This window comes from Salmo salar, chromosome ssa09 (genome assembly GCF_905237065.1).
Source record: "Salmo salar chromosome ssa09, Ssal_v3.1, whole genome shotgun sequence".
Classification (NCBI taxonomy): Eukaryota; Metazoa; Chordata; class Actinopteri; order Salmoniformes; family Salmonidae; genus Salmo; species Salmo salar.
In genome coordinates, this window is record NC_059450.1 from 2,168,089 (window position 1) to 2,187,479 (window position 19,391).

The following is a 19,391-nucleotide window of genomic DNA, read 5'->3' on the forward strand; positions in this document are numbered from 1 at the left end:
GACAGCTCATCGCAATACAGCTGGAGGAGCTTTCCACTGATGGGGTTGAGCTAAATACTAGTGTGTATGTGTGTATGTGTATGTGGGTGTGTGTGTGTGTATGTGTGTGTGCGTGGTGTAAGTGTGTGGGGATGTCCGTGCATCTGTGTGCGAGTGCATCTATGTGCAAGTGCATCTCCATCTTCCTCTGTCGGCCACACTGGAGGCCTGTCCTGTCAAACATTTCAGTGTAAGCTTCTTACAATATTGCTTACGACAAAGAAGACGAACGGCTGTTCAAAAGAGGGCAACATTACGGCAAAACACAACTCTTTCACAGATGCAGGTGCTGCCACAGCAAACCTCGTCCCCTCGGATTTCCTTATATCTTCCATACAAATATATCTCGTCAGCCTCAAGTGTGTGGGAAGGGAGGATAGGGGAGGAATGGAGGATAAGGAATAGTAGGATGGTGAGGTGAGGTGAAAGGGGTACAGGTTGTCTTTAAGGAACATATGAGCCCACGGCGTCAGATGGGACCTCAGCGGAGGCGCACGCTAACCTCGCACTCTCTTTGAGGGGGGATGGGAGAAAGATGCAAGGAGACATATCCCAGACTCACCCTGTCTCCAAAGACAGTTCCCGCTCAGCCCAGTCAAAACTGTTCGCTGCTCTGGCACCCCAATGGTGGAACAAGCTCCCTCACGAAGCCAGGACAGCGGAGTCAATCACCACCTTCCGGAGACACCTGAAACCCCACCTCTTTAAGGAATACCTAGGATAGGATAAAGTAATCCTTCTAACCCCCCCCCTTAAAAGATTTAGATGCACTATTGTAAAGTGGTTGTTCCACTGGATATTATAAGGTGAATGCACCAATTTGTAAGTCGCTCTGGATAAGAGCGTCTGCTAAATGACTTAAATGTAAATGTAAAGGGAGGGGGGGTGAACTCAGTGTGTATGAGTAACCTCATCTCTGGAACTTAAAAGCACTTTAACGAGGTTGACGTCATAACAAGCTCATTCCTGTTACAACCATGACCAAACCTTGACCCAAATAGGTACCATAAAGACATACATCTTTACTGACTCTAGCCTTACCGCTGCGGAGACCTAGCTTAAGAATGTAGCTATTTTATGGGGGAAGAAATCAAGTGAGAAATTAAGTGTGATACACATGTCTAAATGGGTCTTAGTGCTTGGATTTATCGCACATAGGGGAGTGATTTCCTAACTGATTTGTTACTTACACTGACAATGAGTCTGGCTCTGTACATGCTGGGCTGTATTATAGGCATGCAGCCATATCTGCCAAAGCCATAGTAGTCTGCATCACAAATCTGACCTTACTCCCTACGTAGTGCACCACTTTTGACCAGTAGTGTAGGAGTACTTTAAAATATTTTTACTTAAGTCGTTTTTGGTGGTATCTGTACTTTACTATTTATATTTTTGACAACTTCTACTTTTATTTCACTACATTCCTGAAGAACATAATGTACTTTTTACTCCATACATTTTCCCCTGACGCCCAAAAGTACTCCTAGCAGGACATGAAAATTGTCAAATTCATGCACTTATCAAGAGAACATCCCTGGTCATCCCTATTGCCTCTGATCTTGCGGACTTACTAAACACAAATGCTTCATTTGTAAATTATGTCTGAGTGTTGGATTGTGCCCCTCGCTATCTGTAAATAAAAAAAACAAGAAAATTGTGCTGTCAGGTTTGCTAAATATAAGACATTTGCATGTACTTTTGATACTTAAGTATATTTAAAACCAAATACTTTTAGACTTTTACTGAAGTAGTATTTTACTGGGTGACTTTCACTTGAGTCATTTTCTACTAAAGGTATCTTTACCTTTACTACAGTATGACATCTGGGTACTTTTTCCACCACTGCTTTTGACCAGAGCCCTATGGGCCCTGGTGGAAAGTAGTGCACTTTATAGGAAATAAAGTGCCATTTGCGATGCAAACCTACATATGCTTCACTGAATTATGGATCGTTGTCTAGTTTCTACTGGCTGTCGGAAACCTTAGGCTGGTGGCTTTCCTTTCTTTACAGTATCTGAACAGAAGCGACAGGTGGGCTGAGATCTATCTTGATATCATGGGATGTGGGAAATGAAAAAGTGAGATGGAGGGAGTGGGATAAGGAGTGAGAAAGAGAGAGAGAGCAACTCACGCCGGCACAGAGATCCAGTAAGAGGAGAGAAAGAGGGGGATTACTCAGTGTGTCATCTGTCAACGTGTTAATAAAGGAGCCATCCCAAAAATGAGGGGAAGGAGGAAGGGAGGTGGGGAGGGCCACTAGAGGCCGAGGGGGAGTACTGTTCATACTCAGCAGTGATTCAACAGCAGATACTGGACTTCTATGGCTAATGCTAGCGAAGACTTCATCCAAAAAAAGACATGTTCACAGTTGACATACGCCCACACTCAACTGACTCTACTTCATTTAATACTAGTTTAATAACAGGTTTATAATTACAATTGTATGCCAAAATTACCTGGAAACTTTACCTTTCTAATTGTCATCTTTCACAAACGACTGCACAACCAAACAAAACACATACCCAGCCCCATACCTTTTCCCATCACGCAACCTCACAGACAACACTACCAAGAAGAAAAATGGACAATAACTTCAGAACATAAACTTGAACTGACCTCCGACTGGGCTTATCTTGTTGGTGATGGCGTATCTCAAGATGTTCTCGTCCTTGACGTACATGACAAAGACACGCTCCGTGGTCAGCTGCAGCGTCTCAGGCCCCGCTCTAAGCCCGTGGCGGCAGTCGTGGTACGTGATGTTCTGATGCAGCTGAAAGGTGAATGTTTCCGAGCCGCGCTCCGCTGACACCACTGTGAACTCCCGCACCGATGTGGACCTCACCACTGAGAGTGGGGAGAGGAGAAGAGACTACATTACCCACTATGCAGCAGTTGAAGCCTGTAGAAAGACTACATTACCTACGATGTACAAGTTTAAATAATCTCGTGACAGAGTACATTATCAACAATATATCATATGAAATTGTCTGTTGTTGACGTATCTGTGTGTCACGTCCTGACCAGTAAAGGAGTTATTTGTTATTGTAGTTTGGTCAGGACGTGGCAGGGGGTGTTTGTTTTATGTGGTTCGGGGTTTGTTGGGCTATGTTATTATGTAAGAGGGGTATTTGTTTAGAGTGTTCCGGGGTTTTTGGTCTATGTTCTAGGTTAGTGTTTTTCTATGTTCAGTCTAGTCTTTCTATTTCTCTGTTTAGTTAATGGGGTTGACCTTCAATTGGAAGCAGCTGCTCCTCGTTGCTTCTAATTGAAGGTCTTATTTAAGAGGTGTTTTTTCTATGGGATTTGTGGGTAGTTGTTTCCTGTTTTGTGTCTGTGCACCTGACAGGACTGTTTTAGTGACGTTTGTTGTTTTGTATACGTGATTTGTTTGTTTCTCCTTCTTTTGATTTAATAAAGAAGATGAGTATACACGTTCCCGCTGCACCTTGGTCTAATCCTTACGACGCCCGTTACACTGTGCTGTAATAAAGATTTTATGTCATTTTATAGAGTCATGGCATATGAAACAACTTAGCATTTGTGTTACTGGGTGTCATGAACGCTCTTTAGATTTTTTTTTTTTACAAGCACCATTTGTCATAGTTTTTATAACTGATCATAGACACATTCTAGAAACAGCACAGTCCAAATAGTATTTATTTTCTTTCAAATACTTGAGCAGCACTCGATTGGAATTGCCTGGCGCAATAGAACCAATGGAATAGTCCCAAAAGTGCAATACCCACCCGTCTAGCACTCTAGGCAGGCTCAATCAAACGCACAAAGTATTCAAAAGAAAACAAGCACCATTTTGACTCAGGTCTGTGCGGCTCGCCTACTGGTCACAGACATCAGTTCAACATCTTTTTTAAAATTAACATTTGGTTGAGTTGGCAACTAATGTGAATTCAAAATGACCATGTCATTGGATTTAGGTTAAAAGTTGGGTGACAAAAATACGAAATTCCCTTACGTTGATGACTTTTTGCAAATCCAATCATTTTTCCAAGTTGATTCAACGTCCTCACATAGAATTGTTTTGTTGAAATGACGTGGAAATAATGTTGATGCAACCTGTTTTTTCCCGGGGGGCTGTTTCTAGAATGCTTATTATCTGTTACAGTTGAAGTCGGAAGTTTACATACACTTAGGTTGGAGTCATTGAAACTCGTTTTTCAACCACTCCACAAATTTCTTCTTAACAAACTATAGTTTTGGCAAGTCGGTTAGGACATCTACTTTGTGCAGGACACAAGTAATTTTTCCAACAATTGTTTACAGACAGATTATTTCACTTATAATTCACTGTATCACAATTCCAGTGGGTCACTAAGTGTCACGCCCTGACCATAGAGAGCCCTCGGGGTTCTCTATGGTGTTTTAGGTCAGGGCGTGACTAGGGGGATTTCTAGTTAGTTTATTTCTATGTTGGTGTATGTGTATGGTTCCCAATTAGAGGCCGCTGATAATCGTTACCTCTAATTGGGTATCATACTTAGTGTGTTCTATTTCCCACCTGCGATGTGGGATATTGTTTTGTTTAGTGCCTATGTGCGCTACGTACTGCACGTTCGTTAATTCTTTGTTGTTTTGAGGTTTCACTGTAATAAATATGTGGAACTCTACTCACGCTGCGCCTTGGTCCGATTATTTATATTACGATCGTGACACTAAGTTGATTGTGCCTTTAAACAGCTTGGAAAATTCCAGAAAATGATGTCATGGCTTTAGAAGCTTCTGATAGGCTAATTGACATCATTTGAGTCAATTGGAGGTGTACCTGTGGACGCATTACCTGGATGCTCCCTACGTTGGGAGCAATTTCCAAAGGCCTGAAGGTACCACGTTCATCTGTACAAACAATAGTACGCAAGTATAAACACCATGGGACCATGCCGCTGTCATACCGCTCTGGAAGAATACGCGTTCTGTCTCCTAGAGATGAACGTACTTTGGTGCAAAAAGTGCAAATCAATCCCAGAACAACAGTAAAGAACCTTGTGAAGATGCTGGAGGAAACAGGTACAAAAGTACCTTTATCCACAGTAAAACGAGTCCTATATCGACATAACCTGAAAGGCCGCTCAGCAAGGAAGAAGCCACAGCTCCAAAACTGCCATAAACAAGCCAGACTATGGTTTGCAACTGCACATGGGGACAAAAATCATACTTTTTGGAGAAATGTCCTCTGGTCTGATGAAACAAAAATAGAACTGTTTGGCCATAATGACCATCGTTGTGTTTGGAGGAAACGGGGAGGCTTGCAAGCTGAAGAACACCATCCCAACCGTGAAGCACGGGGGTGGCAGCATCATGTTGTTTGGGTGCTTTGCTGCAGGAGGGTCTGGTGCACTTCACAAAATAGATGGCATCATGAGGAGGAAAATTATGTGGATATATTGATGCAACATCTCAAGACATCAGTCAGGAAGTTAAAGCTTGGTCGCAAATGGGTCTTCCAAATGGACAATGATCCCAAGCATACCTACAAAGTTGTGGCAAAATGGCTTAAGGACAACAAAGTCAAATTATTGGAGTGGCCATCACAAAGCCCTGACCTCAATCCCATAGAAAATGTGTGGGCAGAACTGAAAAAGTGTGTGCGAGCAAGGAGGCCTACAGACCTGACTAAGTTACACCAGCTCTGTCAGGAGGAATGGGCCAAAATTCACCCAACTTATTGTGGGAAGCTTTGTGGAAGGCTACCCGAAACGTTTGACCCAAATTAAACAATTTAAAGGCTATGCTACCAAATACTAATTGAATGTATGTAAACTTCTGACCCACTGGGAATGTGATGAAAGAAATAAAAGCAGAAATAAATCACTCTACTATTATTGTAACATTTCATATTCTTAAAATAAAGTGGTGATCCTAACTGATCTAAGACTGGGAATTTTTACTAGGATTAAATGTCAGGAATTGTGAAAAACTGAGTTGAAATGTATTTGGCTAAGGTTTATGTAAACTTCCAACTTCAACTGTATATGTACTACGGTTTGGTCTGGAGCAGTGCACCTTGAAATCACATTTTTACCAAGACCAGAAACCCCCCTTCTTTTTGATGACCCTAACGACCCTGGTCTATAATCAGCCCTGGCAGGATGAGTGGCTCTGCTAATTGAACACTTCCTCATCCAGTGGGCCTTTCAGATGAAACACAGTTTACATTCTGGGGAGCACATAAAAAAATCTGTCCCCGGCTTCCTCCAAAAGGAAGTGGAGGCAGTGAAGTCTCAGAGGTTGGTTCTTTTTATAGTCCCAACCATCCACTTGCGACTAGCCCCCTTCCGATCCTTATCTCCAAGCAACGAGAGATAGCTGAGACACTCAGGAAGGGGAGAGAGAGGCTAGTGGCGCCTTTGTTGCATCATGACATTAGATCAGATGGGGATCAGTTAAATGGTAGTGTAGGTTGGAAAAATTATTTGGTTTGGCTTATCAAGTTAGGATTCATTTGCGAGGAGATATAAGAGACATATCCGCTTTCCCACTGTGTATAAGTACTACCAACAACTTTTTCCTTTGAAATAGAGTCAGTGGAGTACAGGAAGAGAGGAAGTCATGACTCGGGCTAGGGAGAACCTCCTAAAACTACCACCTAATACTCAATCTAATACTCAAAGGTTTTCCTGATCAGGTTCTATAGTCAGTAAAACCACTGGGCTCCAGTTATGGCTATGCTCCAATGTCTATACTAGCTTACCACTTAAATGTATATATGCCCAAAAGGTGAACTTCATTCTAGGTGGTATGCAAGTGTGGATATTGGAACAAAGACATGGAAGGCCCAGAACGCCTGTGAGGTAAAGTGGGGTGGAGGTGGGCAACTAAAATTACAATTCGGTCAATTCAGGAAGCAAACTGAAATTCCAATACCAATTGACATTTTCCACACTGAAAAGCAATGAGGATAATTCAAATTTGAGTTACTTCCTGAACTGAAAGAATGTAAATGTAATTCTTCCCAACCCTGGTGGGCAGTGATTGGCTACTTATTGGCTAGCGCACCTGAAGGGTAGTACTGATAGGTGTCCTTGTAGGGCTCCATCTGCACGGTGGCGCCGGGGGCAATGAAGGGCACGTCGCCATGGAGACGAGTGTCAACACTGAGGTGGTTCTCGCTGTCCAATCCTTGGGCCATCTGGACGATGCTCAGCCGCTGGTTGCCGGGGTAAAAGGTAACCTCGGCGTGGCGTGTGAACTCAGCACCTGTGGGACAGGAAGTGACATCATAAGGAAGTGATATCGCTATATTAGCGACAGGAAGAGACGTCATAATGAATACATGGCTATGAGATTTAACCTTGGGTGGTTTGAACCTGATATGTTCATATTACAACTATAACAATTGAGTAAGGTCTTTGCTATTCGGCCTTCATTGAGTTAAAACGTATAAATAATTAACTTAGGTGAACTTAGCACATATTTGGCTTTCGTGAAAACTCTCACACAAGCCTGCTTGCTCTTCGCGAAGATCCTACACATCTTCCACAAGCCTCTTCTTCTTCTGTGACATAATGGCGATCCGCAAACAAACATTAAAAGGTGCATGACCCCACCTACTGTGCTCGAGTGTGTGGTCAATCACAGTTTACAACATTAGCTACCTAACTCAGTACTTCTGAGAAAATAAAAAAAAGAGCCCTACTAACTTCTAATAGACCCTCCCCATCCCCAAAACACTGTCCAACCTCAATGACCCTACACTTCAAGCTTTCCCTCTCTTCAACATAGTTACAAAAATATAACAACACATGCTCCACCATTTCATTGACTATACACTCCAGACACAAACCATTCACATGCTTGCCAACCAGATGTACAATGTCCTCTTCCTTCCTAATCTGACCTTTGAATCTTGGTCCACCAAACTTTCTTCAGAGGGCATATAAATGCCGGCCCTTGGGCTCCGAGTCCCATCTCTGCTGCCACATATCTATCAAAAAGGATCTGATTTTACATTTGGCCTCACCTCTAACTTGTTTTAAAGATATTTTGGCTATCTGGTGTACAATTTCATTCCCTTCCACACCCAAATGGGCTGGGAACCAGCAGAATCTCACTACTACACCCAGTCTCTCAATTCTCCATAATAACATTAATGCCTCCAATAGTAGGTCAATCTTATTAGATTTGCCAGATGATAAACTATTCAATACAGACAGGGAATCTGAGCATACTATAATTCTGACAGGTTGAATCCACAAGCCTCTTAGCTAATACAACGCGTCTAAACACACATCAACGGGAACACCTGACTCAAATTAGCCTGAGAGGGGTGGAGTAGGCATAACACCCCTCTGGAGACAACACAGATGTACGACTTTAAACTGACTTTACACAAACACACAGAGCGACCTGAAGTCTGCCAGCATGGGGGCAGCCTCATTCACACACACACACAAACGAAGCACGCACGTACGTACGCACACACACACACGCACACGCACGCACACGCACGCACGCACACAGAGCAATAAAGGCAGTGGTGACATCATGGAGAACAGGTTTTATGTAAAGATTAAAATATGTGGGCGGCAGGTAGCCTAGTGCATAGACCGTTGGACTTGTAACAGAAAGGTTGCAAGATCGAATCCCTGAGCTGACAAGGTAAAAATCTGTCCTTTTGCACCTGAACAAGGCAGTTAACCCACTGTTCCTAGGCCGTCATTGAAAATAAGAATTTGTTCTTAACTGACTTGCCTAGTTAAATAAAGGTAACATGTATGTAACACTGCCACACTAACTCTGAGGTGAGTGAGGTACTAGGACTCTGATGAGAATTGGGACCCTCCTATAGTGCCCAGTAGGTCAAAATTGGTTGCAATGATGTCATGTTCAGGTTGAATACTGTTCGTAAAAGGATGTTTTGTTAACGTGGTGACAACTTCACTACGCGCCAGTAACATCATGACTCAGCTCACCTGTGATCTTGAAGCCAGCCTGGCTGTTGGGCAGCTCCAGGGCAAAAAGCCAGCCAAAGAGCTCTCCGATGGGTGCCACGGGCATTAGTGCCCATCCTACGGGCTCGGGCACCTCGCTGATGGCGGTGTATGCCCGCCCGTCGCTCACTACGATGTACGCATGCAGGTCCACGCTGTTAAGGTCCACAGGGGTGGAACCTACTGTCACTGTCCCGCTCACCTTGCCATTGACGCGATGGGGAGCACCTGAGAGAATAGAAGAGTCAGTCATGGTAACAAATGTATACTACACATAATGAATCAATGTATTGGGCATACATCATAAAAAGCTGATTGATGCTTAATCCGGTCAAAACGTTCATGCTTCTCGCATTTTTCAGAACGGGATACCAGAAACACTTTCCCCAGACGTCGCCTGTCAACCAATCAATGTATCCAACACAAAACATGTAGAGAACACCAATAACACAAACAGCACACATCTACACCAAATGCAACTCCATAGACATACAAAGTGACAAAACAGACGGCAATGGATTTTTTAAAATAATTCCTGTATTTTTAGCTTAAAAACAGGTCTTTGAAGTGTATGACTTAAGAAACAAACACACAGCTACAGAGGAAGCAGGAAGGGACACGAGGGTATTTTGGGGACATAGACTGGGCGTATAGGTACCAGAATTGGCATCAATTCCATTTCAATTCCATCAATTCTGTCACGGATCCCTCCGGAACTTTCATTACGCACACCAGGTCCCTATTCCCATTGATTAGTAATTGTATAAGTGTGCCCTGTCGATTATTGTTACAATGTCCGTTGGTGCGTGTGAGAACCTGTGCTGTGTGTTTTGGCTTTTGTGCCCTTGTGGATTGCGCAGATGATTACGGGTCTCGTCCCGTATGTTAATCATTGTGCGCTTGTGTTATTTATTCGAGGTACTCCTCGCTCTTTTGTTTGGGTTTCAATCCTGTGTGTTGTATACGTGTGTGTTTGGTCTTCGTCCCCGTGCCTTTACACGGCACGCAGTAATTGGGTGTAATAAAAAAAACTTTTACGCATTCCTGCGCCTGTCTCCCGATCCCTTTATACCGATGTGACAAATTCAAATAATTACAATTCAAGAATTGAGAAGTGACATTTATTCTTACCTATTTTGGTAATTGACTGAATTGATATGGAATTACTGTAGTAATTATCTCACTGTGAAAATATGTCTCTGGTCCCCACTTTGTTGTATTAACATGCCTTTATGTTCCTCTATTTACTACAAAGCACCCTGTGTGTGTTTGTGTTCCTGTTCCATCAAAGCACCCACAAGAACTTAGACTGAATACACCAACCCGCATGCATGTCTGTCAGTGTCTCCCACTGTCTCTCAAATCACAAAGCTTCACAAGTACCACGTTTGACAAGTCTTGACACTCCAACCCTGGAACAATATACACAAGTATGCCTTGACACTTCTACCTGGAACAATGTGTTCACATTTTGTTGTGAAACTTCAGCCTCCAACAAAACACCTCATTCCTGAGGATGAACCAACCCAGTGGAAAATCAGTCAGGGTGACATCATCCCCTCCAACTCTTTCAAGTAGTCGACTGACTGTATTTGTCAAAGCACTGACTGGCTGCCAAAACATCCGGTTATAAAGCTAACATTTAAATACTACCCCCATTACATGCCCTTCGCACACACACACACACACACACACAGGTTAATAACAAGCAGCCAGACTAATAAAGGGAGTCGGTTGAGAGTGCAGAGGATGTGTGGGTGTGGGTGTGTGTGTGTGTGTGTGTGCGTGCGTGCATGCGTGAGAGAGAGCGTTTACACTGCTCTCCAAATAGGAATGTCTGTCAAGCCACTTCCAGGTAATTAGCCAGCTAGTGAGGGGCTAGAGGAGCTTGCCATGGCCCAGTGACCAATAGGAGGATTGTTTGAGGAGCCCACCACTGCATCAGAGGTGTTGATCTGGCAGGAAATGGTTGCAGGGCCTAGAAACAAGATGATGCTGTCATGTGAGAGAGTGAGAGAGCAAGGGGTTTTTGGAGAGGGGGAGGTGGAGACCAGGTTTTTATGGGTCTGTGAGAGTTTGGGTGAGAATTGGGTGTGTGTGTGTGTATTTAGGAGACGGAAAGAGTTGTAGTGTGTGAGTTTCTTTTCCCTCTATGCAGCACTAAGTACATACATATGACGCACACTACCGTTCAAAAGTTTGGGGTCACTTAGAAATATCCTTGTTTTTGAAAGAAAAGCACATTTTTTGTCCATTAAAATAACATCAAATTGATTAGAAATACAGTGTAGACATTCTTAATATTGTAAATGACTATTGTAGCTGGAAACAGCAGATTTTTTATGGAATATCTACATAGGCGTACAGAGGCCCATTATCAGCAACCATCACTCCTGTGTTCCAATGGCATGTTGTGTTAGCTAATCCAAGTTTAACATTTTAAAAGGCTAATTGATCATTAGAAAACCCTTTTGCAATTATGGTAGAGCTGAAAACTGTTGTGGTGATTAAAGAAGCAATAAATCTGGCCTTCTTTAGACTAGTTGAGTATCTGGAGCATCAGCATTTGTGGGTTCGATTACAGGCTCAAAATGGCAAGAAACAAATAACTTTCTTCTGAAACTTGTCAGTCTACTCTTGTCTGAGAAATTAAGGCTATTCCATGCGAGAAATTGCAAAGAAACTGAAGATCTCGTACAATGCTGTGTACTACTCCCGTCACAGAACAGCGTAAACTGGCTCTAACCAGAATAGAAAGAGGAGTGGGAGGCCGTGGTGCACAACTGAGTCCTCAACTGGCAGCTTCATTAAATAGTACCCGCAAAACACCAGTCTCAACGTCAACAATGAAGACGCGACTCCGGGATGCTGGCTTTCTAGGCAGAGTTGCAAAGAAAAAGCCATATCTCAGATTGGCCAATAAAAAGAAAAGATGGGCAAAAGAACAGACACTGGACAGAGGATCTCTGGGCTATACTCAGACTTGTCTCAGGGTAGTAAGTTGAAGATATCCTTCTAGTGGTGTGGGGCTGCGCTTTGGCAAAGTGGGTGGACAGAGAGAGCCTGCCTGCCTGCCTGCCTGCCAAAGTGAAATAAATATGAAGAGTAAACATTCCACTCACAGAAGTTCCAAAAGAATAAAAACATTATAAATGTCATATTATGTATATATAGTGTTGTAACGATTTACAAATGGTTAAAGTACAAAAGGGAAAATAAATAAGCATAAATATGTGTTGTATTTACAGTGGTGTTTGTTCTTCACTGGTTGACCTTTTCTTGTGGCAACAGGTAACAAATCTTGCTGCTGTGATGGCACACTGTGGTATTTCACCCAGTAGATATGGGAGTTTATCAAAATCGGGTCGGTTTTGCTCAGTTTCCACCTCATTTTGTGGGCAGTGTGCACATAGCCTGTCTTCTCTTGAGAGCCAGGTCTGCCTGGTCTGCTCACTGAGTCTGTACATAGTCAAAGCTTTCCTTAGGTTTGATTCAGTCACAGTGGTCAGGTATTCTGCCACTGTGTACTCTGTTTAGGGCCAAACAGCATTCTAGTTTGCTCTGTTTTAGCATTCTAGTTTGCTCTCTCTCGACCTGAGCCCTTGGACCACGCCTCAGGACTACTTGGCCTGATGACTCCTTGCTGTCCCCTGGTCATGCTGCTGCTCGACTTTCAACTGTTCTGCCTGCAGCTATGGAACCCTGATCTGTTCACTGGACGTGCTACCTTGTCCCGAACTTGCTGTTTTGGACCCTCTCTCTACCGCACCTGCTGTCTCTAACTATGAATGATTGGCTATGAAAAGCCAACTGACATTTACTCCTGAGGTGCTGACCTGTTGCACCCTCTACAACCACTGATTATTATTATCTGACCCTGCAGGTCATCTATGAACGTTTGAACATCTTGCCAGTGTTCTGTTATAATCTCCAGCTGGCACAGCCAGAAGAGGACTGACCACCCCTCAGAGCCTGGTTCCTCTCTAGGTTCTGGCCTTTCTAGGGATTTTTTCCTAGCCACCGTGCTTCTACATCTGCATTGTTTGCTGTTTGGGGTTTTAGGGTGGGTTTCTGTACAGCACTTTGTGACATCAGCTGATGTAAAAAGGGCTTTATAAATACATTTGATTGCTCAGTTGTGCACCGGGGCCTCCCACTCCTCTTTCTATTCGGATTAGAGCCAGGTTGCGCTGTTCTATTAAGGGAGTAGTTTCAGAAGAAAGGTCTTTGTTTCTGGCCATTTTGAGCCTGTAATCAAACCCACAAATGCTGATGCTCCAGATACTCAACTAGTCTAAAGAAGGCCAGTTTTATTGCTTCTTTAATCAGAACAGTTTTCAGCTGTGCAAACATAATGGGTTGGTTGCTGATAATGGGCCTCTGTACTAGAGGTCGACCGATTAATCGGAATGGCCGATTAATTAGGGCCGATTTCAAGTTTTCATATCAATCGGTAATCTGTATTTTTGGCCACCGATTTGTGGCCTGCTGGAGGTCATTTTGCAGGGCTCTGGCAGTGCTCCTCCGGCTCCTACTTGCACAAAGGTGGAGGTAGCGGTCCTGCTGCTGGGTTGTTGCCCTCCTACGGCCTCCTTCACATCTCCTGATGTACTGGCCTGTCTCCTAGTAGCGCCTCCATGCTCTGGACAGTACGCTGACAGACACAGCAAACCTTCTTGCCACAGCTCGCATTGATGTGCCATCCTGGATGAGCTGCACTACCTGAGCCACTTGTGTGGGTTGTAGACTCCGTCTCATGCTACCACTAGAGTGAAAGCACTGCCAGCATTCAAAAGTGACAAAAACATCAGCCAGGAAGCATAGGAACTGAGACGTGGTCTGGGGTCACCACCTGCACAACCACTCCTTTATTGGGGGTGTCTTGCTAATTGCCTATAATTTCCACCTGTTGTCTATTCCATTTGCACAACAGCATGTGAAATGTATTGTCAATCAGTGTTGCTTCCTAAGTGGACAGTTTGATTTCACAGAAGTGTGATTGACTTGGAGTTACATTGTGTTGTTTCAGTGTTCCCTTATTTTTTTTAGCAGTATATATACACACAAATACAAAAAAAAATCATAATAATCGTCCGATTAAATCGGTATCGGCTTTCTGGGCCTCAAATAATCGGTATTGGCGTTGAAAAATCATAATCGGTCGACCTCTACTCTGTACGCCTATGTAGATATTCCATTAAAAAAATCATCCGTTTCCAGCTACAATTGTCATTTACAACAATGTCTACACTGTATTTCTGATCAATTTTATGTTATTTTAATGGACAATTTTTTTTGCATTTCTTTCAAAAACAAGGATATTTCTAAGTGACCCCAAATTTTGGAGCGGTAGTTTACCTTTCCACTAAGGCAATGTGAACTGTGGAAACAGGAATACAGGTACGGATGACCATTTTCTCACCAATAACCCCAAATATTGTTCACAGATGTTGTATGACTGACAAAACCACACTAGTTCAAATCCATATATATAATTTTGTGGCATTTTGCGATATTATGACCCTGCCGGTGATCCTCGGAGCCTGTGTCACATCCAATACCGTCATCCCCAGGACTCACCGTCAGGGAGACAGTGACGACCGTTGCCGTAGAAACCGGAGCGACAGTGGCAGCAGAAGCCGGAAGAGTAGTCGGTGCAGTCAGCGTTCTGAGAACACTGCTGTTGGAAGCGAGCACACGTCTCCTTGGTCTCTGTGCTGTACTGGATCACTGCGCGAGAGAGAGAGAGAGAGAGAGATTATTTCCTAATAATCATTGATCTAATATGTTCCTCAGTGTTTGATTTGGCAAATGTTTTCATATTACTGGATGCCAATAGAGCTCATTGAATTAAATTGAAAGAAAAATAGGGGGAGTGAGAGAGGGGAGGGAGGACGAGAAAGAAAGAGGGGAGGACGAGAAGAGGAAACAGTCAGAATTTGAATCTGTCAATATACGCTGACTCTGCTGGATGTGATTGGGGGGAACCCTAGGGAGGGTCAGGGCATGTGAACCATTGCCAGTGGTATAGTGCTATGTTCTTTAGGTATTGGAAAATGTCATGACGTCATCATTTCTCAAAGTTCGTACCGACAGATGTACCCTATTAAATATCATTGTACAATAGGCCTATACATGAAATGCATCCTCCAATTGCAACGTCTGCCTATTATCTCATATTATCTCAAGAAAATGTTATATTTTTAATAACCTCAAACACTAAGTTAGGCATACCCAACTTCAAAATAGTCAATCGTGAATGATAATTCTTCATGTTTTACCGGTGAATATTCACCTTGCATGCCAATCATTTGATCTCCATCAGTTCCATGGGAATATGCATTTTGATCTTTTTGCTACATGTCTGTGGCTAAGGTACACATAAACACATGCAGGCACACACACTCATACAGATGAACACGAACACTTGTACACACACAACACTCACTCATAAACACTCCTGCCCCATCTCACAAAGGAAGACTGGGAACCTCAAATAGAGGACGCTAACAAACTTTTTCAATGCTGCAAGAGCTGTGTTTATTTTGCTTAATTCTGGGACAATGTGGACCGCCAAGACTTTCAATGTAGGACCTGTTTACTTGCTGAGGACTACAGGGGTGAAGTGTCTACTGTTAGCAAACAGGTAGTGAACCTACATAAACTACTAGGGAATCCACACCCGCCTACTTTTTCTTTCTTCTCCACCCCAGTAGCCGGACGCCGCTCTGGCCTGGTGGAAGTGTCGCCGCCGTGTCGGCTCTCCACAGCTGACAGGCTTGTTCTCTGCAGGGATCCCTCCAAGGATCCTCCGGGCTCTCCCCCTTCCCTGGAGAATGGAGTTGGTGGGATGCTCCTGGATGACTTGGTGGATGTTCTTGTTCTACAAGATCCTACCAACCAGCCATGGAGATATGTCACTCGCCGTGGAAACAGCTTCCTCTGGCAACGGGGGCCTTCTTGGAGATGTTAAGCCCAGACCAGAAACAGCTTCGCCGCCCTGGATCCAGCGGTTCTGGCGCATTTGTCCTCTGTTCCTTCTACGGTGGCTTCTACCTCGGGTTCAGATACTACAGCTGGCTCGGGTCCATCGGGCTCACCGCACTTCGGTCCTCGAGGGGTTTGCTAAACGACTCGAGGCGAAAGAACGGCCGGAACTCCTCAGCCATTGCACCAGCTGTCTTCATCGGCAGTTCTATGGTAAGAAACACCTTGGTTCCCGGGGAAAAACTCTTATCCTGGAGCACGAGTACAGGAAATCACAAGGCTGCTTCCGACCATTCTATAACAGCTGCCAGGAGCTGATGCCGTCGAAATCCATGTGGGGTCAAACGGCATTAGGAGGGCTAGCTCGGAACTTCTGAAAATGTATTTAAAATTCCTGATTCTAGCACTGATTGATTCCAAAAGCGGCCAATTTATTTCAGGTCCGGTACCATTGTTGAGCCACAGGTGTGAAAGATTCAGCAGGCTACTGGCATTACACACTTGGCTAAAGGATTACTGTAGCTCTGTTGGAGTCACTTTTATAGATAACTTTGACATCTTCTGGAGACAGAAGATGCTCTACAGAAATAATGGAGTCCATCCAAATCACCTTGGCTCCTGGACTCTGTCCACGCATTTTAAGGCTGCGTTGAGACAATGACTTATCAATGCGCCAAGCCCAGCTCAGTTAATCCCTACCATTGTGTCGCTGAGTTGTTATTATGCTGCAGCAAATGCATGTTTTCCCAGGGGCGTTGGCAGACACAATGTGAGTAACCTAATGCATGTCCCTCTAACTGCCCGGAATGCCTCTGTTGATCCTACAGCTATTGTATGCAGTAATCATGTGCCTATTTTTCCAGAGTTATACTATTCCCTTAGAGACGGTGTGCCCTAGCAGGAAGTCCACTGTGTAATATGTGCATTTATACTTCTGCTAAGCTTCCCAATAAAGCAATAAAAAACAATCAAGCATCCAAAAAAAGAGCTAAAAATATCCCACATGTACATATGTAGCATAAGAAACAAGGTTCATGAAATCAAAAACTTGCTAGTATCAGATCTCTGAAACTCACTTAGATAATACCTTGGATGATACAATGGTAGCAATACATGGTTATAACATTTACAGAAAATACAGAAATGCCAAAGGTGGAGGTGTTGCTGTTTATATTCAGAACCACATTCCTGTAAAGCTCAGAGAGGATCTCATGTTAAATACTGTTGAAGTAATATGGCTACAGGTTCATCTGCTTCACCAAAAGCCCCTTCTTGTGGGAAGCTGCTATCGACCAGCAAGTGCTAACAGTCAGTATCTGGATAATATGTGTGAAATGCTTGATAATGTATGTGATAAACAGAAAAGTATATTTTCAGGGTGATTTAAATATTGACTGGCTTTCATCAAGCTGCACACTCAAGAAAAAGCTTCACTGTAACCAGTGCCTGCAACCTGGTTCAGGTTATCAGTCAGCCTACCAGGGTAATTACAAACAGCACAGGAATTAAATAATCAACATGTATTGGTCACATCTTTTACAGACAACAGCACAAAGGGCAACAAGGTAGAGACAACAATACATCACACAAAACAGCCACAACTGTCAGTAAGAGTGTCCATGATTGAGTCTTTGAATGAAGAGATGGAGATAAAACTGACCAGTTTGAGTGTTTGTTGCAGCTCGTTCCAGTCGCAGCGAACTGAAAAGAGGAGTGACCCAGGGATGTGTGTGCTTTGGGGACCTTTAACAGAATGTGACTGGCAGAACGGGTGTTGTATGTGGAGGATGGGGGCTGCAGTAGGTATCTCAGATACGGGGGAGTGAGGCCTAAGAGGGTTTTATGAATAAGCGTCGCCAGTGGCTCTTGCGACGGGTATACAGAGATGACCAGTTTACAGAGGAGTATAGAGTGCAATGATGTGTCATAAGAAGCATTGGTGGCAAATCTGATGGCCGAATGGTAAAGTACATCTAGTCGCTCGAGAGCACACTTACCTGCCGTTTTATAAATTATGTCTCTATAATAATCTAGCATGGGTAAGATGGTCATCTGAATCAGGGTTAGTTTGGCAGCTGGGGTGAAAGAGGAGTGAATACAATAGAGGAAACCAAGTCTAGATTTAACCTTATCAAAGCTGCAGGCGATGTACTGAGAGAACGACAGTATACCGTCTAGCCATAATCCCAAGTACTTGTATGAGGTGACTACCTCAAACTCTAAACCCTCATAGGTAGTAATCACACCTGTGGGGAGAGGGGCATTCTTCTTCTTTAACCCCTCCACTTAGTTTTTTTTTTTACATATTTTGTGCCTTACGAAAGTATTCGGCCCCCTTGAACTTTGACCTTATGTCACATTTCAGGCTTCAAACATAAAGATATAAAACTGTAATTTTTTGTGAAGAATCAACAACAAGTGGGACACAATCATGAAGTGGAACGAAATTTATTGGATATTTCAAACTTTTTTAACAAATAAAAAATGAAAAATTGGGCGTGTAAAATTATTCAGCCCCTTTACTTTCAGTGCAGCAAACTCTCTCCAGAAGTTCAGTGAGGATCTCTGAATGATCCAATGTTGACCTAAATGACTAATGATGATAAATAGAATCCACCTGTGTGTAATCAAGTCTCCGTATAAATGCACCTGCTCTGTGATAGTCTCAGAGGTCCGTTTAAAGCGCAGAGAGCATCATGAAGAACAAGGAACACACCAGGCAGGTCCGAGATGCTGTTGTGGAGAAGTTTAAAGCCGGATTTGGATACAAAAAGATTTCTCAAGCTTTAAACATCCCAAGGAGCACTGTGCAAGCGATAATATTGAAATGGAAGGAGTATCAGACCACTGCAAATCTACGAAGACCCGGCCGTCCCTCTAAACTTTCAGCTCATACAAGGAGAAGACTGATCAGAGATGCAGCCAAGAGGCCCATGATCACTCTGGATGAACTGCAGAGATCTACAGCTGAGGTGGGAGACTCTGTCCATAGGACAACAATCAGTCGTATACTGCACAAATCTGGCCTTTATGGAAGAGTGGCAAGAAGAAAGCCATTTCTTAAAGATATCCATAAAAAGTGTCGTTTAAAGTTTGCCACTAGCCACCTGGGAGACACACCAAACATGTGGAAGAAGGTGCTCTGGTCAGATGAAACCAAAATCAAACTTTTTGCAACAATGCAAAACATTATGTTTGGCGTAAAAGCAACACAGCTCATCACCCTGAACACACCATCCCCACTGTCAAACATGGTGGTGGCAGCATCATGGTTTGGGCCTGCTTTTCTTCAGCAGGGGCAGGGAAGATGGTTAAAATTGATGGGAAGATGGATGGAGCCAACTACAGGACCATTCTGGAAGAAAACCTGATGGAGTCTGCAAAAGACCTGAGACTGGGACGGAGATTTGTCTTCCAACA

At 43.5% G+C, this 19,391-nt stretch overlaps 1 protein-coding gene across 4 annotated transcripts in view; it reads right to left on the bottom strand.

Annotated features, from left to right (window-relative positions):
• The window catches only part of nid2a (nidogen 2a (osteonidogen)), a 104,385-nt gene that overhangs the window by 61,279 nt on the left and 23,715 nt on the right, over positions 1 to 19,391 (bottom strand). For all 4 annotated transcript variants that reach the window (XM_014210032.2, XM_014210031.2, XM_014210029.2 and 1 more), the window contains exons 5-8: positions 14,565 to 14,714; positions 8,967 to 9,212; positions 7,051 to 7,251; positions 2,656 to 2,883 (exon numbers count right to left, since the gene is read on the bottom strand). In XM_014210032.2, coding sequence (XP_014065507.2) covers positions 2,656 to 2,883; positions 7,051 to 7,251; positions 8,967 to 9,212; positions 14,565 to 14,714 — 825 coding nt within the window. The remainder of the gene's footprint in view (positions 1 to 2,655; positions 2,884 to 7,050; positions 7,252 to 8,966; positions 9,213 to 14,564; positions 14,715 to 19,391) is intronic.